The sequence below is a fragment of the Xyrauchen texanus genome, chromosome 25, assembly GCF_025860055.1.
Source record: "Xyrauchen texanus isolate HMW12.3.18 chromosome 25, RBS_HiC_50CHRs, whole genome shotgun sequence".
NCBI lineage: Eukaryota > Metazoa > Chordata > Actinopteri > Cypriniformes > Catostomidae > Xyrauchen > Xyrauchen texanus.
This window is the reverse complement of record NC_068300.1, coordinates 26,107,376-26,128,683: the sequence shown is the minus strand read 5'-3', so window position 1 is coordinate 26,128,683 and position 21,308 is coordinate 26,107,376. Positions and strand designations below refer to the sequence as shown.

Below are 21,308 nucleotides of genomic sequence, written 5' to 3'. Positions count from 1 at the left end.
AACCTTACCTTTTATTAAATAATATGAAATGGTTTGACTATTTTGTTTACATTTTTGTTAGAAAATATATAAAATATAAAATATATACTGGTGTTATCATCACTGTTGTGACAACCCTTGCTTCATTCGTGAAACAAAATAAAATAATAAAATAAACAACATTAGTCAAGTTGTCATTTATGAATAAAAATTGTCAAGATGTTAAAATGTATTTCACAAAAATAGGCAAAATTAACTGAACTGAATAAATTGAAAATTTCAATATTAAGTAAGAATCTTATTATAGTTTAATTTAAATATTCTATTTTTGATGGGATAACATGTGTTGCTTGTGACTTTAAGGTGTTTTGTGATTGTAGTGTTTTGTCGACGAACTTTATGTCCTGTAGGCCTAAACAGGCAGCACAAAATATAATTTATTATAACTTATGATGAAATGTTGAACAATCATTCTGTTGCATATGTCAATACTACCTTACATGTTATATCTTTATATATTCTCATTTTGACTGTTGACACCTTTTATCTATTAAAACATCACTTAATCTTTAAAAGATATATGCATAGATAGGTCATGCATTTAACCTCTGAACAGCAGTATATACATCACAATCATCAACAATGTCGTTTTAAAAATAACCCGCTTACAGTAGGGTTCCGTCAAACCTGTTTGCCTTTTGTGATCGCGCGCAGGCCGGGCCGCGCCACACAACCAATCAGCAGCTGAACACGCATACGGACACATGGGGATATCTGACATATCTCACCAACTCTGACCTTGATGGAGACAATAAAAGGGGACTTGTCCAGTTGTTTCGAGGCCAACCCGTTTAGACATTACTGAGGTTAGTACTCAAGTGCATGGGCTTTGCGCAGTGCTACTTGTAAAGCGCGCGCTCTACTTTGTTGTCAAAGTAAAATCTTGCATGTGACAGTGTTCAAGAATGATATATTTATTTGATTATTTTTGTTTCTACAAAATTATTATTCCAAGATTTTAGATAATATGTATATTTCTGACTGCCACCTTATTAGAAACACGATTTGGAGAAAATATTTTTATTTTATTTTTTTCTAACAGAGCGTCTACAACATTACAGGTGTTTTGAGTGCAGGTTGGGGACCCGAAGAGTTGATAATGTCCCGCTATATGGAACTGAGGGAATTCGGCGATGCGGCCACATTCCTGCGTAAAACCAATCTGGAACAGCTCGCTGCGCAAGCTCACGCGTTTGACGGTACTATCCAACGCCCGTCTGTTGTCTGTCCATTGTGAAAACTATTACTTTTGATTTTAAGACATGACTATGTTAAATCATGTCCATTGCCGAATGAGTAATACATAGATGATTATTGTGCATGTGAACATCTAAAACTCTATTGAATAATAATAGATCGAAAAAACATAGCCAAATTGTCATAATACAATATTGGAATTAATGGCAACTGTTAATTGTACTTATACACTGCATGCGTCTAAATGGAACATGTGTTTTATTAATTATTTTAGATGACCTTAAAATAATACTTTATCATTCTAATTCAAAATAAACTGGCCTCTTATGAAATGCATTATGTAAACTAAAGAAAGTCTACCATGGTATGCAATGTTTTAATAATCATCTAGCATTTCATCCCAGTTAAAACATAGTTATATTGTGGTGGGCAGGAAAGAAACGTGTTTGGATTCCAGATGAGAAAGAAGCCTACATTGCGGTGGAGATCAGAGAATCAGATGGATACAAGGTCATGGTGGAGACCAAAGATGGAACGGTCAGTGAAACTTAAATGATCAATATTTTTTGAGTAATGTGAAGTTTAACTCTGCTGTTGTCCGCTGCACTAAAGGCTGATTTTCTGACTGATGTATATATTATATTGTATTTACAGTAAGGGACTAATCATAAATAATTAATGAAAGTTCAGTGGACTTGTATGACTGGGGAAAAAAATGTCAGCATTGCCTATTGCTTCAACTTTCATTTAAATAACAATATGTTTTCTGTATCTGCAATAGAAATCTGATCACAAGATGGTGATGTAACTCTTTAATCTAATTCCAACAGATGTTAACAATGAGAGAGGATGACATTCAGCAAATGAACCCACCAAAATTTGACATGATAGAAGACATGGCCATGCTTACGCACCTTAACGAGGCTTCTGTTCTTTTCAACCTCAGCCGTCGCTACAGTTTTTGGATGATCTATGTGAGACAACATTATTAATCATTCACTGCTAAACAGCTCTCAGTTTAAACAGTGGTGTTAAAAAAATTATTTATGCTAAATGATCTGCTTCTTGAATTTTTCTGTCTCTCCACAGACATATTCAGGGCTGTTCTGTGTGACAGTTAACCCATACAAATGGCTTCCCGTCTACTCTTCTGAAGTGGTTGCAGCGTACAAAGGGAAGCGTCGCTCAGATGTTCCGCCTCACATCTATTCGATAGCAGACAATGCCTACAATGACATGCTAAAAAGTACAGTCTTTTACACATTTCAGCATTTTCATCTATTTCCAATAGAAAACTGATCACAAGTTCAGTAGTTATTGTTATCCTGAATAGCACATGTTTGATCATTGGTCTATTTTTCCAACAGATCGTGAAAACCAGTCAATGCTTATCACGTAAGTGACCTTCCATCATCCCATTACATTACTTTTCTACATGTACAGAACAACTAATAGGTTAGAATGATCTGAGTTTTTGTACTTTTTGCTCATTATTTAATCATGAAGTGGTATAAAAAATTGGGTTTTGACATTTTGAAGAGTTTTTTTTTATCTCTTCTTGGATTTAATGTTTTCTGTATATTCACATACATTTTTTCACGCCTAGCGGAGAATCCGGTGCTGGCAAAACTGTCAACACAAAACGCGTAATTCAGTATTTTGCCATTAAAGCAGCTCTTGGCGAAGCAGGGGGCAAAAAAGGAGTAAGGGCAGAAACCTCAGTTCTGTGCATTTTTTTTGTCATCACCCATCCATTTCTCCTTGTTTTTGTGTCTTATTGTTCCTTTACATCTTGTTTTTGGGACTTTAATAATGCCTGAATGTTTATCTATTCCTTTCAGATTAAGACAACCTTTTAACAGATAAGGAGTGACTCTAAGAGCTTTGTTGCCCATTCCTGTTCCAGTGTGTTTTTATAAACCTTTTTATACCACTCTACATTGCCAGTTCCCCTTTTTTCCCTTTTTGCAATGCCTTTCAATATTTGTTTTCTTGTTTTTTGTGTGTTTTTATTTTTTACATTTTAAGCTCTTTTTTTATCTTCTTTTTGAACAAAAACCTTGATTTAATCTATTTCCGCCAATCATGATGGATAATATCTAATTTTCATTTGTTTGTTCCTTCATACTCATAGATTCCATTTATGGTGTTGGGTAATTGAACTCTTTCTGGTGAACTCTAACATCTCTCCATTTTTAACATACATAGGGTACATTAGAGGATCAGATCATTGAGGCCAACCCAGCTATGGAAGCTTTTGGCAATGCTAAAACCCTGAGGAATGACAACTCGTCCAGATTTGTGAGTAAATATCTTAACAGAAGAACAACCTTTCACATTCTTTTACGTTCTCTGTTTCATGCCTATTTTTTAAATCTCTTCAACACAGGGCAAATTCATAAGAATTCATTTCGGTCATACAGGGAAACTTGCATCTGCTGACATTGACATCTGTAAGATGATTTGAAACATCTTAGTGACTCATGTGTTTAAAGATTAAATATAATGTTATTTATTCAAATACCGTTGCCATTTTTCATCCTAATTTATTTTTTATTTGAGATCTTCTGGAAAAATCCAGAGTGATATTTCAGCAAGCTGAAGAAAGAAGCTACCACATCTACTACCAGATTCTCTCACACAGGAAACCAGAACTACAAGGTACTCAGCGGACACAAATAACACCTTAGAAGAGCTAAAGATTCTTGTATACTAAGAAGAGTTATTGATGTATACATGTCTGCAATATTCCATCCACAGTGCACTGTTTGACTTAAAATGCTTTAATCTCTTATGCATAGACATGCTCCTGGTGTCATCAAATCCCTTTGACTACCACTTCTGCTCGCAGGGTGTTATAACTGTGGACAACATGGATGATGGAGATGAGCTTCTTGCAACGGATGTAAGTACCACTTGTATGTTGGAGATCTCCATGAAAATGTTTTATATGTTTAATTTAGTGGCCAACCAATATGTTTATCAATAACAAACGAGTATGCTGATATCTAAGGAACAGTGGCAGTGGCCAGTATATACTGTAACAGTCTAAGGACATGCAAGGAGAACCGGCTGAACAGTCAACATAAACTTTAATGATTTAAATTAACTTAAAACCAACATAAACTAACGTGCAGCACGGCTGTGTGCATCTCTCTCTATCGAACCTGCGTCTCCAGCTGTCCCTTATCTCGCTCTCCCTCTGATCAGCTGATTCAGCACCTGCCGTGCTCCATCATGACCTGGCCACGCCCTCCTCCTTGTCACATTCCTCCCCTGCCCAATTCAGGCTGGGGAGCCACCGGTCTGTTTAACCCCAACCCCCATGAACCTGGGGGTTAGACGAGGGGAGGTGTGGGGAGAGGGAAATGGCGAGTGGAGATGCACAGAGAGAGAGAGAGAGAAAAGAGCTTGCTCACCGGCTCCTGGACACACTGTCGCCCGGTCCTCAACCGCTCCTCCGCTCTCTGGTGGTCCGCTTCTCCCCTTCTCGGCAGACGACCGCGGTTCATCCGGCCCTCGGCGGCTGACAGAGACCTCTACGTCTCCCGGCAGATGGACACAGCTGCTCCCCTGGCGGATGTCAGTGCTTCTCCCTTCCGGGTTTCACTGTAACAGTCTAAGGACAGGCAAGGAGGAGGCGTTAACCGGCTGAACAGTCAACCTAAACTTTAATGATTTAAACCGTGCTCCATCACAGCCCGACCACCTCCTCGTCACATATACATATTTACATTACACGCCACAGTAGTAAATCTTGGGGTATCTTAAGTGAACACCCTTGGCTTTTCAGAGATACCAAATGTTTGGTTCTATAAACCCTACTTGCTTTATAGAAATGCAGCATCAAATACAATATGCATCAAATAATAATAATAAATAAATAAAAACAGTTGTTTTGACATAAAGCTTTTTTTGTATATAGTAAGATAATGTCATAATAGCTTGTAATGTTATACAATTAGATATTTATAATGACAGTGCAGGGTGCATATAAAAATACATATAAATATCAGTTCACACCTTAAATATATCTTACAAAAGTTATGTCAGTATTTTCAATACTTTTTATTTTTTTTGTGGTGGGCAAGAATGTAATGTAATGGTGATTGAGAAATGTACCTAAAAACCTGATGTATCACATTTAATATACTGTATGTATTTCAATTATTTTTCTATAAAATAATGTATGAAAAAGTTGCTTCAATTTAGTATATACTCATTTTGAAATATCAGTAACAATACAAAAATTGTGACTTTTTCTTTATCAAAATCAGCAAAGATTTCACAGCAAATAGAATCTTCTGCTTCCAGAAGAGCACCGAAACCACTAGAAGGCAGTAGATATCTAGTACATTGCATTAAACAGTTGCAATTTTAGCAAGGTATTCATCATTTTGATGATGTAGGGACTTTAGAAAACCATGTATTAAATATGATATGCATGGAGTTATAGGGTTAAACAATTAAGAGCCTTTCACTAATATGACATATTGAACCCTTTCTCTCTAGCATGCAATGGATACCCTTGGATTTACTCCTGAGGAAAAATATGGCTGTTACAAGATAGTCGGTGCCATTATGCACTTTGGCAACATGAAGTTCAAAGTTCGACAGAGAGAGGAGCAAGCAGAGGCAGATGGCACTGAGAGTAAGACAAAATTCAGCGTAAGCATGTGTCTGCAAAATCTTTAATAAACATTTTAGACTTACTGTTGTTTTGTTACCCAGGTGCAGACAAAGCCTCCTATCTAATGGGGATCAGTTCAGCTGACCTCGTTAAGGGACTACTTCATCCCAGAGTGAAAGTGGGCAATGAGTACATTGTCAGAGGACAGACGGTTGAACAGGTCAGCTGAATTCTATGATAATCAAATCATGAATTATGTAAATGAGAGTCTAGGAGAGATAATGCACGCGTTTCCACTATTGGGCCAAATGAGGGTGTGCTAGGGTGTGCCAGTGCCAGGTACATTTCTACTTTCACTTCCGGGACTTCATTGTGCCTCCTCTGGGCCAATGGCCAAGTGCCTTTGGCCCGCCATTTACCCTTAAGCCAAGAAGCTTAAGAAGGCAAACTGGGGATTGAGGTGGGGTCACTGTCAAAGGTGGAGTTTAGCTGAGTCAGGTCAAAGGGTGAGCACCAATAAATGGAAGCGCAGCGTAGTTCTAGTGGGAAGACTAGTAGCTGTACATCATCACATCATTAGCTGGGTAACTCCTAGCCAATCGCATGTAAGCCATTGCTTTATAAGTCTGCTCACAATCTATCACATTGCTGTTTCAGTGTGCTAACACGGCAACCTCAACCACCCCCCCACCACCAGTTGAGCCCCGTCCCGCACGGGGGTAGGCTCCTCGCCCCTGCCTCCTATCTCCGGCAGGATATGATGGTTCCGAGTACAACTCCCTCGGACCGCCAGACGGGGCCTACGCCAAAGAGAGACATTACTTTTCTGTTTTACATTCATCAAATAAATGGCATCTTAAACCTCACTCAAGCCTGTGTGTCTTCCCGATAGAAACTTATTTCCCAATTATTTATTTCTAGCTACCAGATTACATCAAAAGATCAATGGAGAATGGAGAATTGGCGGTACTAGTCAGAAGACGGAATCAGGGCTCTTCTCAATATTTGGGCTGATTTGTGCAATGTCTTTGTGATTGAGTATATTGCAACCAAATTTGCCAAGTTGTGTATCCAGCGCACAATGGTACATGTTCAGGAAAAATTTTAAAAATTGCAGGCACAATGCAAATCCATGTTTATTTCTAGGGCTAGCTAGTCTACAGAGTCTGATACCTCAGCTTGAGCTTCCCTCTTTCTTGTGAAATGGGCAGGATGTGTGACATCAGAACCAGAGCAGCCTATTAAGGGTGGGTTTTAGGGCAACGCTGCAGGGCTATTGGCCCAATGGTGGGAATGCAGATCGAATTTGGTCACATGACTTGAGGTTCGAGGCTACTGGCCCAGGCTGACCAGTTGGTAGCCCTGGCTCGCACTGGCACAATGGTGGAAAAGTAGCTATTCAGTGTGAGACAAAAAGTATTGACGAGAAAATAAAAATGTGTATACTTACTATATAATTTCACATAGAAATAATAAATGTGTATTTTCTTTTTTGTGTAATCACAGGTGAGCTATGCAGTTGGAGCTTTGGCCAAAGCCACCTATGACCGCATGTTTAAATGGCTTGTGGGCAGGATCAATAAAACATTGTACACAGCCCTACCTCGTCAGTTCTTTATAGGAGTGCTGGACATAGCAGGCTTTGAGATCTTTGAGGCAAGTCAGTTACAGTAAATCAAAATAATATGCTTTGCAGCACTCCATACGTCTGTGCAAATTACAGACCCGCTCTAGAGACAAAAACATTACTTTATATTTATTGAACCAATTTGTAATTTCTCCCTTTCCTCCTTTTACTCCAGTTCAACAACTTTGAGCAGCTTTGCATCAACTTCACAAATGAGAAAATGCAACAGTTTTTCAACCATCACATGTTCATCCTAGAGCAAGAGGAGTACAAGACAGAGGGCATAGAGTGGACTTTTATTGACTTTGGATTAGACCTACAGGCCTGCATTGACCTAATTGAGAAGGTTGATATATTTTTTTTTACATATTATTATTATATGAAAGCAGATGTATGTTTATATATGATATGTATGGCAAACAACTATATCTGTTACATCCCTCTTGCGTTGGCAGCCACTAGGCATACTGTCTATTCTGGAGGAGGAGTGTATGTTCCCTAAAGCCACGGAGAGCAGCTTTAAAGCAAAACTCTATGATAATCATCTTGGCAAGTCTCCCAACTTTTTAAAACCGAGGCCAGACAAAAAACGCAAATACGACACTCACTTTGAGCTTGTGCACTATGCTGGAGTGGTGAGTGGAATTAACATCATATTTACAAACATATTTCATATGGCTATATTTACCATCGAATACAATAGAGTCTTTATTTGTCACACAACTTGGGCCGATGGAATTTGTTAAGCAATTTACAGTATGCAATGTGGTCATAGAATGGCACCATCTAAGTAATAGGGATAGTCTGGAGCAACCTGAGATTAAGTGCCTTGCTCAAAGGTTAGATGCTTAAATTTTGAACCACTACTTCATACATATGTAATACATATGTTTTAGGTGCCATACAACATCAATGGATGGCTTGACAAAAACAGAGATCCCTTGAATGAAACAGTGGTGGGAATCTTCCAAAGGTCATCCAACAAGTTAATGGCGAGCCTCTTCGAGAACTTTATTGGCTTAGATTCAGGTGCATATTTATTAAAACAGATATGAAAGACAATACAAATGTGGAACAGGTTGTAGATGTGCTAAGGTGTTTTACATATGTTCTTTTACATGAACAGAAGCAAAGCCAGGGAGCAAAGAGAAAAGAAGGAAAGGAGCATCATTTCAAACAGTGTCACAGCTGCATAAGGTTGGTGAATAAATATAATTGTCAAAATAATGAAGATTATTGATTTTCTATTAGCCTTTTGGGTTATAATTCCCCATGCACCAATAAAGCCACATCGTTTTTGAATTAGCAAACATTGAAACTAATTAAATTGGTGTTTGTAAATGGTGATGTTGGAGAGTGAGCCAGTTAAGACTTGCAGTGATGTTTAGGTAATCTGACCCATGAACATCACTTTAAGTCTGTGCTGGCTCAGCTTTCACCAGCTACAGATGCAAAGCATGACGCAGGTAAGATCTGACCCAGTAGTTAAAAGAACTAGTGCTGAGACACTGTAAACAGATTTACAGTACAGTTTATTCTTTACATGTTGCGTGAAGGATGAAGAATGTTGTATTATCTTTTCCTCTCTATTTCTCCCACTTTAGGACAATCTAAACAAGTTGATGACTAATCTGAGAAGTACTCAGCCTCATTTTGTCCGATGCATTATCCCCAATGAGACTAAGACACCAGGTACGTATTCACAGTGCAGAGGTGTGGGATGAAACCATTTGTTTTGCTTCAAGATATCAATAAACCCACTGCAAACACATCATTACATTTAAGTTTCTATCTTGTATCTGATAGGAATGATAGAGCCATTTCTGGTTCTCCACCAGCTTCGCTGCAATGGAGTCCTGGAAGGGATTCGAATCTGCAGGAAGGGATTCCCTAGCCGCATCAACTATGCAGAGTTCAAACAGCGGTGATTTTTCTCTCATTTACTTCAATTGGACATAAGGGGCTCTGAAAATTTCTGGTTGTTCTATTACAAAGAAGAAAACATTTATTGAAAGAAGGATAAAGATACTCAAGCTTGCCCTGATGATTTTCCAGCTACCGTATCCTGAACCCTTTGGCCATTCCAGAAGACACTTATGTGGACAGCAGGAAAGCTGTGGAAAAGCTGCTTGGTTCTCTGGACATTGACCACACACAGTACAAGTTTGGCCACACCAAGGTTCATAAATATGTCACTTTTATTCCTTTCATATTTGGTATTTTTTAAACTTACCCAAAGTTCATCCTAAGCTACCATCAAAAAAAAACAATGAATCTGTCCTCCTTTAGGTGTTCTTTAAGGCAGGACTTCTTGGCCAGCTGGAGGACATGAGGGACGAACGGCTGTCTAAGATCCTTACCTTGCTGCAGGCCTTCTGCAGGGGTAAACTCATGAGGATGGAGCGCCAGAGGATGATGATAGAGAAGTGTGTAACAAAAAGATGTGACCAAACTGTGACAGTACTCATAAAAAATATCTGAATAACCAAACACAAATAGTTTTGCTATTACTCACTGACTGCAAAAAGTGTATGATGGCAGATCTTGCTTCCCTGAACCAGTTCTAAGCACAGTGATAAACTGTTGAGAGTGTGTATAGGCTTTTGAGCCTGCAAATGTATGGGAGAAATGTCTAAAGGGTATGCAGACTATGGTGTGGCGTGTGTCTGGCGTGTGTCTGCATGTTTTTTGTGGGTCGTGTGTGTGTGGTCGCTATAGAAAAAGTCGGTTAAAGCCACTCCACCCCAAATGGCATTTCCCAAAGCAGGTGTGGAGGTGGGTCATGTATCCTGCAAAGAGCACCCATAACAGTTGCTAACTGTTCCTTACCAATGCCCCCCTTATTATAAATAACCCTCTTTTGTCAAGATTGGATATGGCTGGGAGCAGGCAATTTGCTGAAATGCCAGCCCAGGTGACAGGGGATTATGTCCTCTTGTTTCTCCCATGGGTTCAGTTTCAGATAATCAACGACCTCTGCTCAACCTTTGACTGTCCCTGATTGTGTTGCCACTCCAGCAATGCAGAATTGATTTACTCTTTAGGCATGTTCAGTGTCACAGTGGGATTACTAATATAGAACACACGACACAATGGCGTGTGGCAGCCTGGCCCTATTTGGTGATAGACATACTGAGCAAATTTAGAACAACAAGGGCAAGGAGTTTGAGGGGCAGGCAACAAAATTAATGCTGCTTCTTTCAGACTTGGACACAAAGAGCAAAGTTTTAAAAATAGTGTTGTTTTTCAGTAGTTTATATGTGTAAACGTGCTACACAGACATCTTTGATAGTTGCAGCGTATCTTGCGTAGGAGATCTATGTGATGCCATGTCTGGTAAGAAGAATGTACATTTTTAAAAATGCATCTAAACATACTTGCACTCAGTTCTATTCGTTGCGCTGCATCTATCTTTTTTGCACAAGAACACGTATGGGCGGAACGGCCCCTAAAATCTACTTCATAATACATTGAGACTATTTATACTTCTCAGTTACACTAATAGGCTACCTGGTTTATATTCAATCTTTGTCATGTATTAACCTGATGTAATGCTTCCTATTAAACTCAAGAGATACAAGCACCATCTTAATGTCTTCATACAGGGAGGCTCTGATGGTGATTCAGTGGAACATTCGTGCCTTTTACTCAGTAAAGAACTGGCCATGGATGTGTTTGTTCTTCAAGATCAAGCCCCTGCTGAGGAGCGCAGCTACAGAGAAGGAGCTGGCTGCACTCAAGGAGGAGTTCCAGAAGCTAAAGGAGGCTCTGGAGAGGTCTGAAGTGAAGAGGAAGGATTTAGAGGAGAGACAGGTCTCTTTGGTGCAAGAAAAAAATGACCTCAATCTCCAGCTTCAAGCTGTGAGTGTCAGAACACATTCAAACCACTAAAACAAAGTGCTGAGTCAAGATAATTTATAACATATCAACCTCTTGATACATTGAGTGAAATGCAAGATGGGAAGAAGGACTACATGAAAATGAATGTTGCCTTTACGTTCTAACCCCAGGAGCAAGATAACCTGGCAGATGCAGAAGACCGCTGTAACATGCTGATCAAGGCTAAGGTCCAGATGGAGGGGAAAATTAAGGAGCTAATGGAGAGGCTGGAGGATGAAGAGGAGGTCAATGCCACCATCCTGGCCAAGAAACGCAAACTGGAGGATGAGTGTATTGAGCTGAGGAAAGACCTAGATGATTTGGAGATCACTCTGGCCAAGGTGGAGAAGGAAAAACATGCCACTGAGAACAAGGTGAATGCAAACAAATTTATCCACACAGATGGGAAAATGTGGTCTGCATTAGATGTGGTCTGTATATTCTGGCCACTTGCCATCTACCTAATTTCTTTTCACTCTCTTTATGGTCTTAACTTCAGGTAAAAAACTTGTTAGAAGAGATGGCTGTATTGGATGAAAGCATTCTCAGGTTGACAAAAGAGAAAAAAGCCCTCCAGGATGCTCACCAGCAGGCTCTGGAAGACCTGCAGGCCGAAGAGAACAAAGTGAACATGCTTTCCAAAACAAAGATCAAACTGGAGCAGCAGGTGGATGATGTGAGTATGGTATATAGTGTCATGTGAAGAACCCAAAATGGTACCTCAAGTATCTTTTAATTTTACATTGATCATAATGGTTAATTACTATATTTCTTACACCTCATTGTTTATTCCTATTTTCTCACTGGAACAGTTAGAAGGCTCTCTGGAGCAGGAGAAGAAAGTGCGTATGGATCTTGAGCGAGTCAAGCGAAAGCTTGAAGGAGATCTTAAGCTTTCCCTTGAGTCTACCATGGATTTGGAGAACAACAAACAGCAGCTAGAGGACAGACTGAAAAAGTGAGATTTTAACCTTCAAAAAGTATCTATCAAGTGGAGGGTCTCTTATATTAATATATTCGTCTTTTGTGTAGGAAAGACCTTGAAATGATTCAAATTGGTGCAAAGATAGATGAGGAGCAAGCCTTGGTTATTCAGCTACAAAAGAAAATAAAAGAATTACAGGTGAAAAAATCTATTCTCAGGGTAATGGCAAAACATTAGGTGTTTGCATATTGAGTATGAGACATTGAAATTAAATTATGGTCAATTCTCTACAGACACGTACAGAGGAGCTAGAGGAAGAATTAGAGGCTGAGAGAGCAGCTAGATCAAAGGCAGACAAGCAGCGTACCGATGTGTCACGGGAACTGGAAGAGCTGAGTGAGCGTCTGGAGGAAGCAGGAGGTGCTACCACTGCCCAGATCGAGATGAACAAGAAACGTGAGGCTGACTTTCTAAAGATGCGGCAAAACTTGGAAGAGGCATCATTGCATCATGAAACCACTATAGCCATGCTAAGAAGAAAGCATGCGGACACTGTGGCTGAGATGGGGGAACAGCTTGACAACTTGCAGAGGGTCAAACAGAAGCTGGAGAAAGAAAAGGCAGAAGCCAGAATGGAGTCCGAAGATCTGACATCTAACCTTGAACATCTTTCTAAATCCAAAGTAAGACATCTTAAAGGAATAGTTCACCCAAAAGGAAAAAAAAATTCCCAGATGTGAATGACTTTCTGTCTGCTGTAGAACATATTTACATTATGACACATTAGCATACATATGAACATACAAGATATTTAGAAGAACATTTAAGCTCTGTAGGTACTCACAATGTAAGTGAATGTGTTTCAAAAAGCACATAAAGGCAGTATTAAAGTAATCCATAAGACTCCAGTGGATAAATCCATATCATCATAGGTGTGGGTGAGAAACAAATCAATATTAAAGTCCTTTTTTACCATAAATTATCTTCCCTGCCCAGCAGGTGGCGATATCCACGAAAAATGTGAATTGCCAAAAACAAAAGAATGTGAAAGCGATAGGAGATTTATAGTAAAAAAGGAATTAAATATTGATAAATTTCTTATCCACACCCATCATATCGCTTCTGAAGATATGGACACTGGAGTTATATGAATTACTTTCAGGATTCAGGATTTTAATTATTGCTATGTACAGAATTAACTTTGAGAATTTCTCATAACAAAGAAGTTTTCTGCAGGCCACGACTGAGAAAATGTGCAGGATGTTTGAGGACCATTTCAATGAGTCTAAAACCAAGGTGGAAGAACTCCAGAGGCAGCTAATGGAAACTACCTCTCAAAAAGCACGGGCCCAGACAGAGAGTGGTCAGTATATATATATATATATATGTATATAATGATTGAAAGTTAGTAAGAAGAAATCATATTTATATTTCCTCTTGGATGAAAATGTCAAAACAGTGATCAAATATTTAATAGAATTAATACAAGGTAACTTCCACTTGGCAAAGTACTAACGCCTTTATTTCCTTTTCTTTTGTCTCTCTCTTGCCGTTAACAGCCGAGACTAGCCGCAGACTCGAAGAGAGAGAGGTTATGGTCATGCAGCTGCAGCGAACAAAGACCTCTCTCAGCCAGTCCATGGAAGAGCTGAAGAAACAACTGGAAGAGGAATCCAAAGTGAGCCTGATTTTGGATACACTAGAGACATTGTTGCATATCTAATAATCTACTTCCTCTCTGTCATATAATGTGTCACCTTAAGTGCACCACATATAATATTTTGTGATTTTTATTGGTTTATGTCTTTGCCAGGCAAAAAACAGTTTAGCTCATGCTGTACAGTCATCCAGGCATGATTGTGACCTCTTGAGAGAGCAGTTTGAGGAAGAGCAGGAGGCCAAATCAGAGTTGCAGCGTTCTCTATCAAAAGCCAATGCAGAGATTGCTCAGTGGAGGACAAAGTATGAGACTGATGCCATTCAGAGGACAGAGGAACTAGAGGAAGCCAAGTAAGAGGCCACAGTGTTGTGTTACATATACTGTATTATGGATCTAATGATGGAACTGATTCATAATCTTCTCTGCAGTAATAACAAGGTGTCCTGGTCATTTTTACAAAGCTGATTTACTTGTGTTCAGGAAGAAACTGGTTGCACGGCTTCAGAGTTCAGAGGAGGCAGTGGAAGCTTCCAATGCCAAGTGTGCCTCACTGGAAAAGACCAAGCACCGTCTGCAGACTGAGATTGAAGATGTGATGGTTGACCTGGAGCGCTCTAATGCTGTGGCTGCTGCACTGGACAAAAAGCAACGCAGTTTTGATAAGGTCAGGCCAAAGCTTAATTATATTTGACTAGGCTTTATGGGATTTCCTTCTCTGATATCTTTTGTATACATAAAGATCATATTTATTTTCTACCTATGATTCTAATTATGTCCAGGTGCTGTGTGAGTGGAGACAAAAGTTTGAGGAGACACAGGTAGAGCTGGAAAGCTCTCAGAAAGAGTCTCGCAGTCTCAGCACGGAGCTCTTCAAGCTGAAAAACTCTTACGAAGAAGCCCTGGACCAGCTGGAAACAATCAAAAGGGAGAACAAGAACCTGCAGGGTACAAAGACTATACTCACAGTAGAGCTGCTTGATTAATCGTTAAAAGATTGCGATCTTGAATCAGACACCCACGCAATCTCATTTCTAAATGACAACGATTCTGCAATGTATATTAATGTTCCAGTGGCATGTATTTGTAAGGCGGTCAAATTAAAATTCAAAATTAACTTCAAGATGCGTTTTTAAATGTTGATAAAAAGTATATGCATCTACAAAACACAGCGCTCATGCACGAGACGCTGAATAAAATTAAAACGCAATGGCCAAAGACATTTGTCCAGCACAGTGCTTTATAAACTGCAGGGTGCAGCCACAATTAGCTAGGAGTGTGACATAATCTCTGTTCAGTTCAATATTTTAATAGCCACCGATGCAACAAAAATATCAGCATTACCAAGATCTGACTAAATTCGCTACCTGTGTGATGTTTGATCACAGCTGGCTGCTTTCAAACGCTCACATGCATGTGTCTGCCCATGCACTTGTGTCTTGTGATGAATGCAGCACTCCTACATGAGACTGCACTGCTCTTACTCAAAATACCCCTCTTTAGGTGATATAATGTAAACACAGCTGTTAATGAATTATCAATGGAAACAAATGGGATTAAATCTGCACCATCTTGATGAGATATTAAAGCAAACACATCCGTAAATGTATAAGCAGACAGGACAAATTCTTCAGAATGTTAGATTTGTGCGATGTCTAAATTTATCTAAAATGCATGCTGTCTGTTATAGGCATTCAGGCATTCTTACTGCATCAAATCAGTATTGATGTAGATCTAATAATCACAGTGTGAAATATTTAAGTAGTTTCGTTTTGCATGAAATTACCTTTTTTTAATGTTTTATATAATATATTTTGAAATGTTTAATTGCTACTGTTGCTAAAAAACCTTAAAGCGCTGTTTAGTTAGTTCTCTATTTAATTACTGGCTGTTGATTAATTACATGCTTGAAAAAAGTTTTACAAGAGAAACATTGAAGGTCTCATTGTTTTATTTTAAATTGTTAATTTAGTATGTGAGAAACAGGCTAAATAGTTTTTCTTTTTTTATGCAGTTTTTAAACAGGATTTTTTATTTGTATTTTTTGCAATAATCACAAGGTGCTGTTTGGTTTATAATGTATTCGTGGCGCCCTCTTGTGGACTTAGGCCATTTAAAATGTATTTATTTGATTTACAACTTAATAGCGTTGTTATTGTAGAGATTGAAGCAGAGTACATTTTGTCAAGAACCACTAGTAAATGATATGTTACTTTGTTTAATACCTATATGTTTTACGTACAGGTTTTATAAATCACCGAAATAAGCATTTTTCTTCCGAATCGTGAGAGAATCTTTATTCTTAGTAAAACAAATTGTGATTCTCAATTTATCCTGAATCATGCAGCTCTAACTCACAGACATTATAAGACACAACATAACTGGGCAATTGCACATATTTATAAAAAGCAAATGTTTTGGTTGCACGGCCTGAGACTGTATTTTGGAGAATGAGCCAAACCAATGTGTTTGTTTTTTGCAGAGGAAATCACAGACTTGACTGATCAGATCAGTCAAGGCAGCAAGACCATCCATGAGCTTGAGCAGATTAAGAAGACGTTAGACCATGAAAAGAGTGACATTCAGGCAGCACTAGAGGAGGCTGAGGTAGATATTCCCTGAGATTTTAAAATCAATGCTCACCTGTTGCTCAACTGAAATGTTACATTCCTTCTGTGAAAAGCTAATGTGTCATTAACTCTGTGTGACTCAGGGCACTCTGGAGCATGAGGAGAGCAAGACCTTACGCATTCAACTAGAACTCAGCCAGATCAAAACTGAAGTTGACAAAAAAATTGCTGAGAGGGATGAAGAGATTGACAACCTCCGGTTAGGGACCCTCTTGTTTATTAGATAAGTATTAAATATTAAAATACCACCATAAACTTACTACCCATTGTGTTAAACAAATGCTCTCATCCATTTTTATTCACCAATGCAGTCGAAACCACCAGCGGTCTTTGGACACCATGCAGACCACACTGGATTCAGAGACCAGGGCCCGTAATGAAGCAATCAGGGTTAAGAAAAAGATGGAGGGAGATTTGAATGAGATGGAGATCCATCTAAAACATGCAAACAGACAGGCCTTGGAGTCCCAGAAACTAGTGCGCAACCTACAGCTTCAAATAAAGGTGATATGGAAAGTTGCATGCCATAGCAGAAATAAGCAGATTAAAACAGGAGATATTGAAAAATAAAGAAATATAAAAGAATCTTAACAAACTAAATGAAACTATACACAATATCTAAATTAAAGGACACTTTGTCCAATAATACTGTAAAACACCACAAGAAGACAGAGGATAGGCTAGATCACAAATGTACCATAATATGTTTCAAGTTAACATGTTAGTTCACTTTTGTCAACTTTCCTGTCTTCTCAGGACCTACAAGCGGAGCTGGATGAGTCTATGCATCAATGTGAGGATCTAAAGGAGCAAGTGCTGGTCACAGAACGGAGGAACAACTTGCTAGCTGCTGAGGTGGAGGAGTTACGCGGAGTGGTGGAGCAAACAGATCGCATTCGTAAAGTCGCAGAGCATGAGCTTCTGGAGTCCAGTGAAAGAGTGAACCTGCTGCACGTTCAGGTGATGATTACACCTGTTGCAGCTTTTAATCAATCAAACAATAAATCAACAATCAAACTTCATAATCTAACCTCACAATCCAACCGTTTCTATAGAACACAGTAGCATTGAACCATAAGAAGAAGTTAGAGAATGATCTGTCCATGCTGTCGGGGGAGGTGGATGATGCTCTTCAGGAGTGCCACAATGCAGAAGAGAAGGCGAAGAAGGCAATAGCTGATGTGAGTTTCCAATGAAACAACAATAAGGGGTATTTTAAGGCCAAAGTTGCACATAGTACACATGGCACAACTTTCATTAACAGCACAGAATGATCACGATCACTAATTTCTTCATATGAACAGCAATACTGCAAATCCTTTATGATAAAATGAAACAAGAAAAGGTGAATTAAGAGAATTAATAACAGTACTGACACAGTTTGAGTATGCTGCTTCCCTTTTTTTTAACACTTTGAACATTAGGCAGCGATGATGGCAGAGGAACTAAAGAAGGAACAGGACACCAGCAGCCACCTGGAGAGGATGAAGAGGAACATGGAGCAGACCATCAAAGACCTGCAGATGCGCCTAGATGAGGCTGAGCAGATTGCTCTTAAAGGAGGAAAGAAACAGATTCAGAAACTGGACATTCGGGTAAGCCTCCATATAATCAGCAGAAAGCGGTCCATTGGTACAGATAAGAATATGGCACATTTGTGGATTCATCTGTCTGTGAACACGTTTCATTCACAAGGTAAGGGAGCTAGAAGGAGAGCTGGAGAGTGAGCAGAAGAAGAGTGGAGAATTCATAAAAGGAATATGCAAATATGAGAGGAGGATCAAAGAGCTTACATATCAGGTATACACATGTGACATAATATAAAAAACAGTTTGTGCCTTGTCCAGTGTGTCTGAAAGACTCTGTGTTGTCTCTGTAGACAGAGGAGGACAAGAAAACTCTTCTGAGGATGCAATGCTTGATTGAAAAACTACAGGCTAAAGTAAAGAGCTACAAGAGACAAGCAGAGGCTGCAGTACGTTATAATTTCTTCCCCAACTTTCTTAGTGTTTACAATATGCTAGAACTCACATAATACATTGTTTGAAAACAAGCCCTTATGCTAATAAAATACTTGTGACCTGTCAAACAACATGGTGTTGTGCATTTTAGGGTCTATACATTCTGCACAATATTTCAGAGCAATGAAGTATGGTATATATCTGGTTGTCTGTATTGCAGGAGGAGCAGGCCAACTCCAATATGAGCCGATTTAAGAAGATACAGCACGACCTGGATGAAGCTGAAGAGAGGGTAGACATAGCAGAATCTCAGGTCAACAAGCTGCGTGTGCGTACCCGAGAGACACATGTTGTCAAGGTAACATAAACAAATCTCCAATTGATGCTGAAGCCAGGCTTTATTGCTGCCTTCAAGTGCTATTGGACTTATCGTAAATACGAGTTTCCTACTCGTATGTTGAACATGAACTACCTACCCCTCAAGTCGTAATTACTGGGAAAATCTGACATCATTTTCAAACCCGAGTTTCCGAGTTGGAGATGCAAATTTTCAACTTTGTGGAGTAAAGTATGGTTTCTGTAGTGAATCACAGGTTTTATTCATTTTCCTAATACAGCTAATTGTTAACACTTAACGTTTCGGTCATATTCATTTATGTATATCAGCAACCATTTGATGCATGTTGTACAATTTTACACAATGAAAATATCTTGTATTTGACTAAAATTCCATTACCGTAAGCAAGCTAATGGAGCAATATGTATATGATGTTGTCAAAATAAAAGTTCCTCAAGTAATATGTATGAATGAACTTGGCGTAGTCCATGTTTCCTGTTTTTTCCGACAACAAAGCACTTGAACATGACATTCTTATAATTACCACTTCAGAATTTGGAAGTAGGATAATTCCGACAGCAACTGAAAGGCAGCATAAAACACAAAATACTTGCGCATGAACAAATACAAGTGACAAGCATAACAAACAACATTTCCCATTTGTGTTCACAGATAATTGAGTGAAGGCTGGATGCAAAAGTTGTCTAGACTTAAAGCTGATGACTTTTAAGATTCATCTAAAGTAACCTTTCCTTTCTTTTGATCTTTTTAAAACACTTCAAGGCACAAAGTTTTGGAAAATGTTGACTGAGGGTCAATGCAAATTCATTTTTGTTGTTGCGATATAATGACGATTTTCTAAGGTCAAATAAGTCTAGAAAAGTTTGTTTTTAAGTGTTCCTATGCCCAGCTCCCTGCAAAGCCCTTCTTTGAAAGCTCTCAAGCTGCAGAGCTCATAATAGGCTTGTTTTGTAACTTCAGTGTCATTACAGTACAGGAACAGTAAAGGGTCCTTCTGTAATAGTTGTTTTGAAACAGCTTCTTTCCCCCTGTGTGTAATGTCTTTAAAAATGGTGGCTGAGGTCATTTCCACTTGAAGGGAGGCTTTTTTGGTCATAATAAAAACAATTGAATGGAATTGTTTGCAAAGTTCTAAGAATGTGTGGCTCTTGGTTTTACATGACAACTCAGCTCAACCTACATTCCTAATTCATGTAACAAACCTGTACACGTCATCACACTGAACAACAAAAAGTTGACAACCTAGTCGTTTTCAAAAGTGGGCCTCAAGTGATGCAAACAAAAAGAGCGTCTTACTGTCGAGCACTTCCTTTTCACACGTAAATACAAACTTGTAGGGCGTTACTGATGCAACGAGACCAGAAGCTATAATTTCAATTGATCCGTAGGTAACATCCATCTTAATTTCGTCATTAATCTCGTGTAAGTACCTCACCTCAGAAATACGCGCCGTTCCCGCCCCCCTACGCGCGAGAGCTGTTTAGCCCGCCAAAGAACCGTTTGCATGAAACTTCCGTCATAGCAATGGAAAATACAGATTAATTTAAACTGACAAATTAACCTTATTGTGAAATTTTACAGTACACTATAGTACATTAATCACTTAAGAATGTTTATATATATATATATATATATATATATATATATATATATATATATATATATATATATATTTTTTTTAATTTTAACATTTGAGGTTTACTTACTGTTTTGCCAAAAAGCAAATTTATTCAGATACAAAATGATATGCGTGTATATCCAGTGTATAAAATACCCCCTGATTAGCACAATTGTAGCCCTAAAGCACCAAGCTATTATTTGTTTTTCTTCAATATTTTCACTGGGGCAAAACAAACCAAAAGGTCTGGGGAAAGCTGAGCCACTCGTTTTTACTGAATCAAATTTGTTCTGATAACTTACTGATCCGTTTATAATGTTTGCATTTAAAAGAGGACCTAAAGGAGAGTTATTTTTTTCGAAGAAAGATTTTCCAATAACTGCTTTGTTTATAATATTTGAAGTTCAAAGAAAACCTAAAGGAGTGACATTTGTTTTATTATTATTTTAGGCACACTTTTGGTATTTACTGTAGGCTATCCTAAGTGATTGATCATTCCATCATTTACATGCAATAACAATCCTCAGTGTTAAAGGTAACAAGAGGAAAGTACAAGATAATAAATAGATTATGAATCAGAAATTATAGATACAAATAATTTGTGGAATGTTTCAGTGTTTCACTGGAAAATTGATTGGTCAATTTACCAAATGGCCAGGATCAACTTACCTCTAACCCAAGGAAAGTGGATACATTTTGTTTTAAAGGCCATATGTTTGTGTCTATATCAAGTGATAGCAGACACCTTGAATTAAAGGAGCCACTTAATTTTATCTCTAACTTTTTC

The 21,308-nt window shown here is 38.6% G+C and overlaps 1 protein-coding gene across 3 annotated transcripts; it reads left to right on the top strand.

Moving 5' to 3' along the window:
- The first annotated feature begins 744 nt into the window (after positions 1-744).
- Positions 745-20,410, top strand: myh7bb (myosin, heavy chain 7B, cardiac muscle, beta b). 3 transcript variants are annotated; one of them, XM_052091276.1, is made up of 43 exons: positions 745-845; positions 1,101-1,238; positions 1,670-1,773; positions 2,067-2,210; positions 2,326-2,482; positions 2,604-2,631; positions 2,843-2,939; positions 3,445-3,537; positions 3,626-3,689; positions 3,799-3,897; positions 4,038-4,141; positions 5,749-5,887; positions 5,968-6,086; positions 7,373-7,522; positions 7,669-7,839; positions 7,949-8,128; positions 8,390-8,522; positions 8,620-8,690; positions 9,098-9,185; positions 9,300-9,417; positions 9,549-9,672; positions 9,783-9,919; positions 11,099-11,354; positions 11,504-11,746; positions 11,872-12,048; positions 12,185-12,330; positions 12,405-12,495; positions 12,591-12,980; positions 13,534-13,660; positions 13,857-13,975; positions 14,111-14,307; positions 14,438-14,621; positions 14,737-14,902; positions 16,437-16,561; positions 16,668-16,783; positions 16,896-17,088; positions 17,341-17,544; positions 17,640-17,765; positions 18,009-18,179; positions 18,280-18,384; positions 18,464-18,559; positions 18,766-18,903; positions 19,555-20,410. In XM_052091276.1, the coding sequence occupies exons 2-43, from the start codon at positions 1,139-1,141 to the stop codon at positions 19,564-19,566; spliced, it is 5,802 nt and encodes a 1,933-aa protein (XP_051947236.1). In that variant the 5' UTR covers positions 745-845; positions 1,101-1,138; the 3' UTR covers positions 19,567-20,410. The 3 variants fall into 3 exon arrangements, with proteins under 3 accessions (XP_051947236.1, XP_051947235.1, XP_051947237.1); XM_052091275.1 differs by having other exon boundaries at positions 830-845; positions 1,082-1,238; XM_052091277.1 differs by lacking the exons at positions 745-845; positions 1,101-1,238; positions 1,670-1,773; positions 2,067-2,210; positions 2,843-2,939 and having other exon boundaries at positions 2,373-2,482; positions 19,555-20,405.
- The last annotated feature ends 898 nt before the right edge of the window (positions 20,411-21,308 follow it).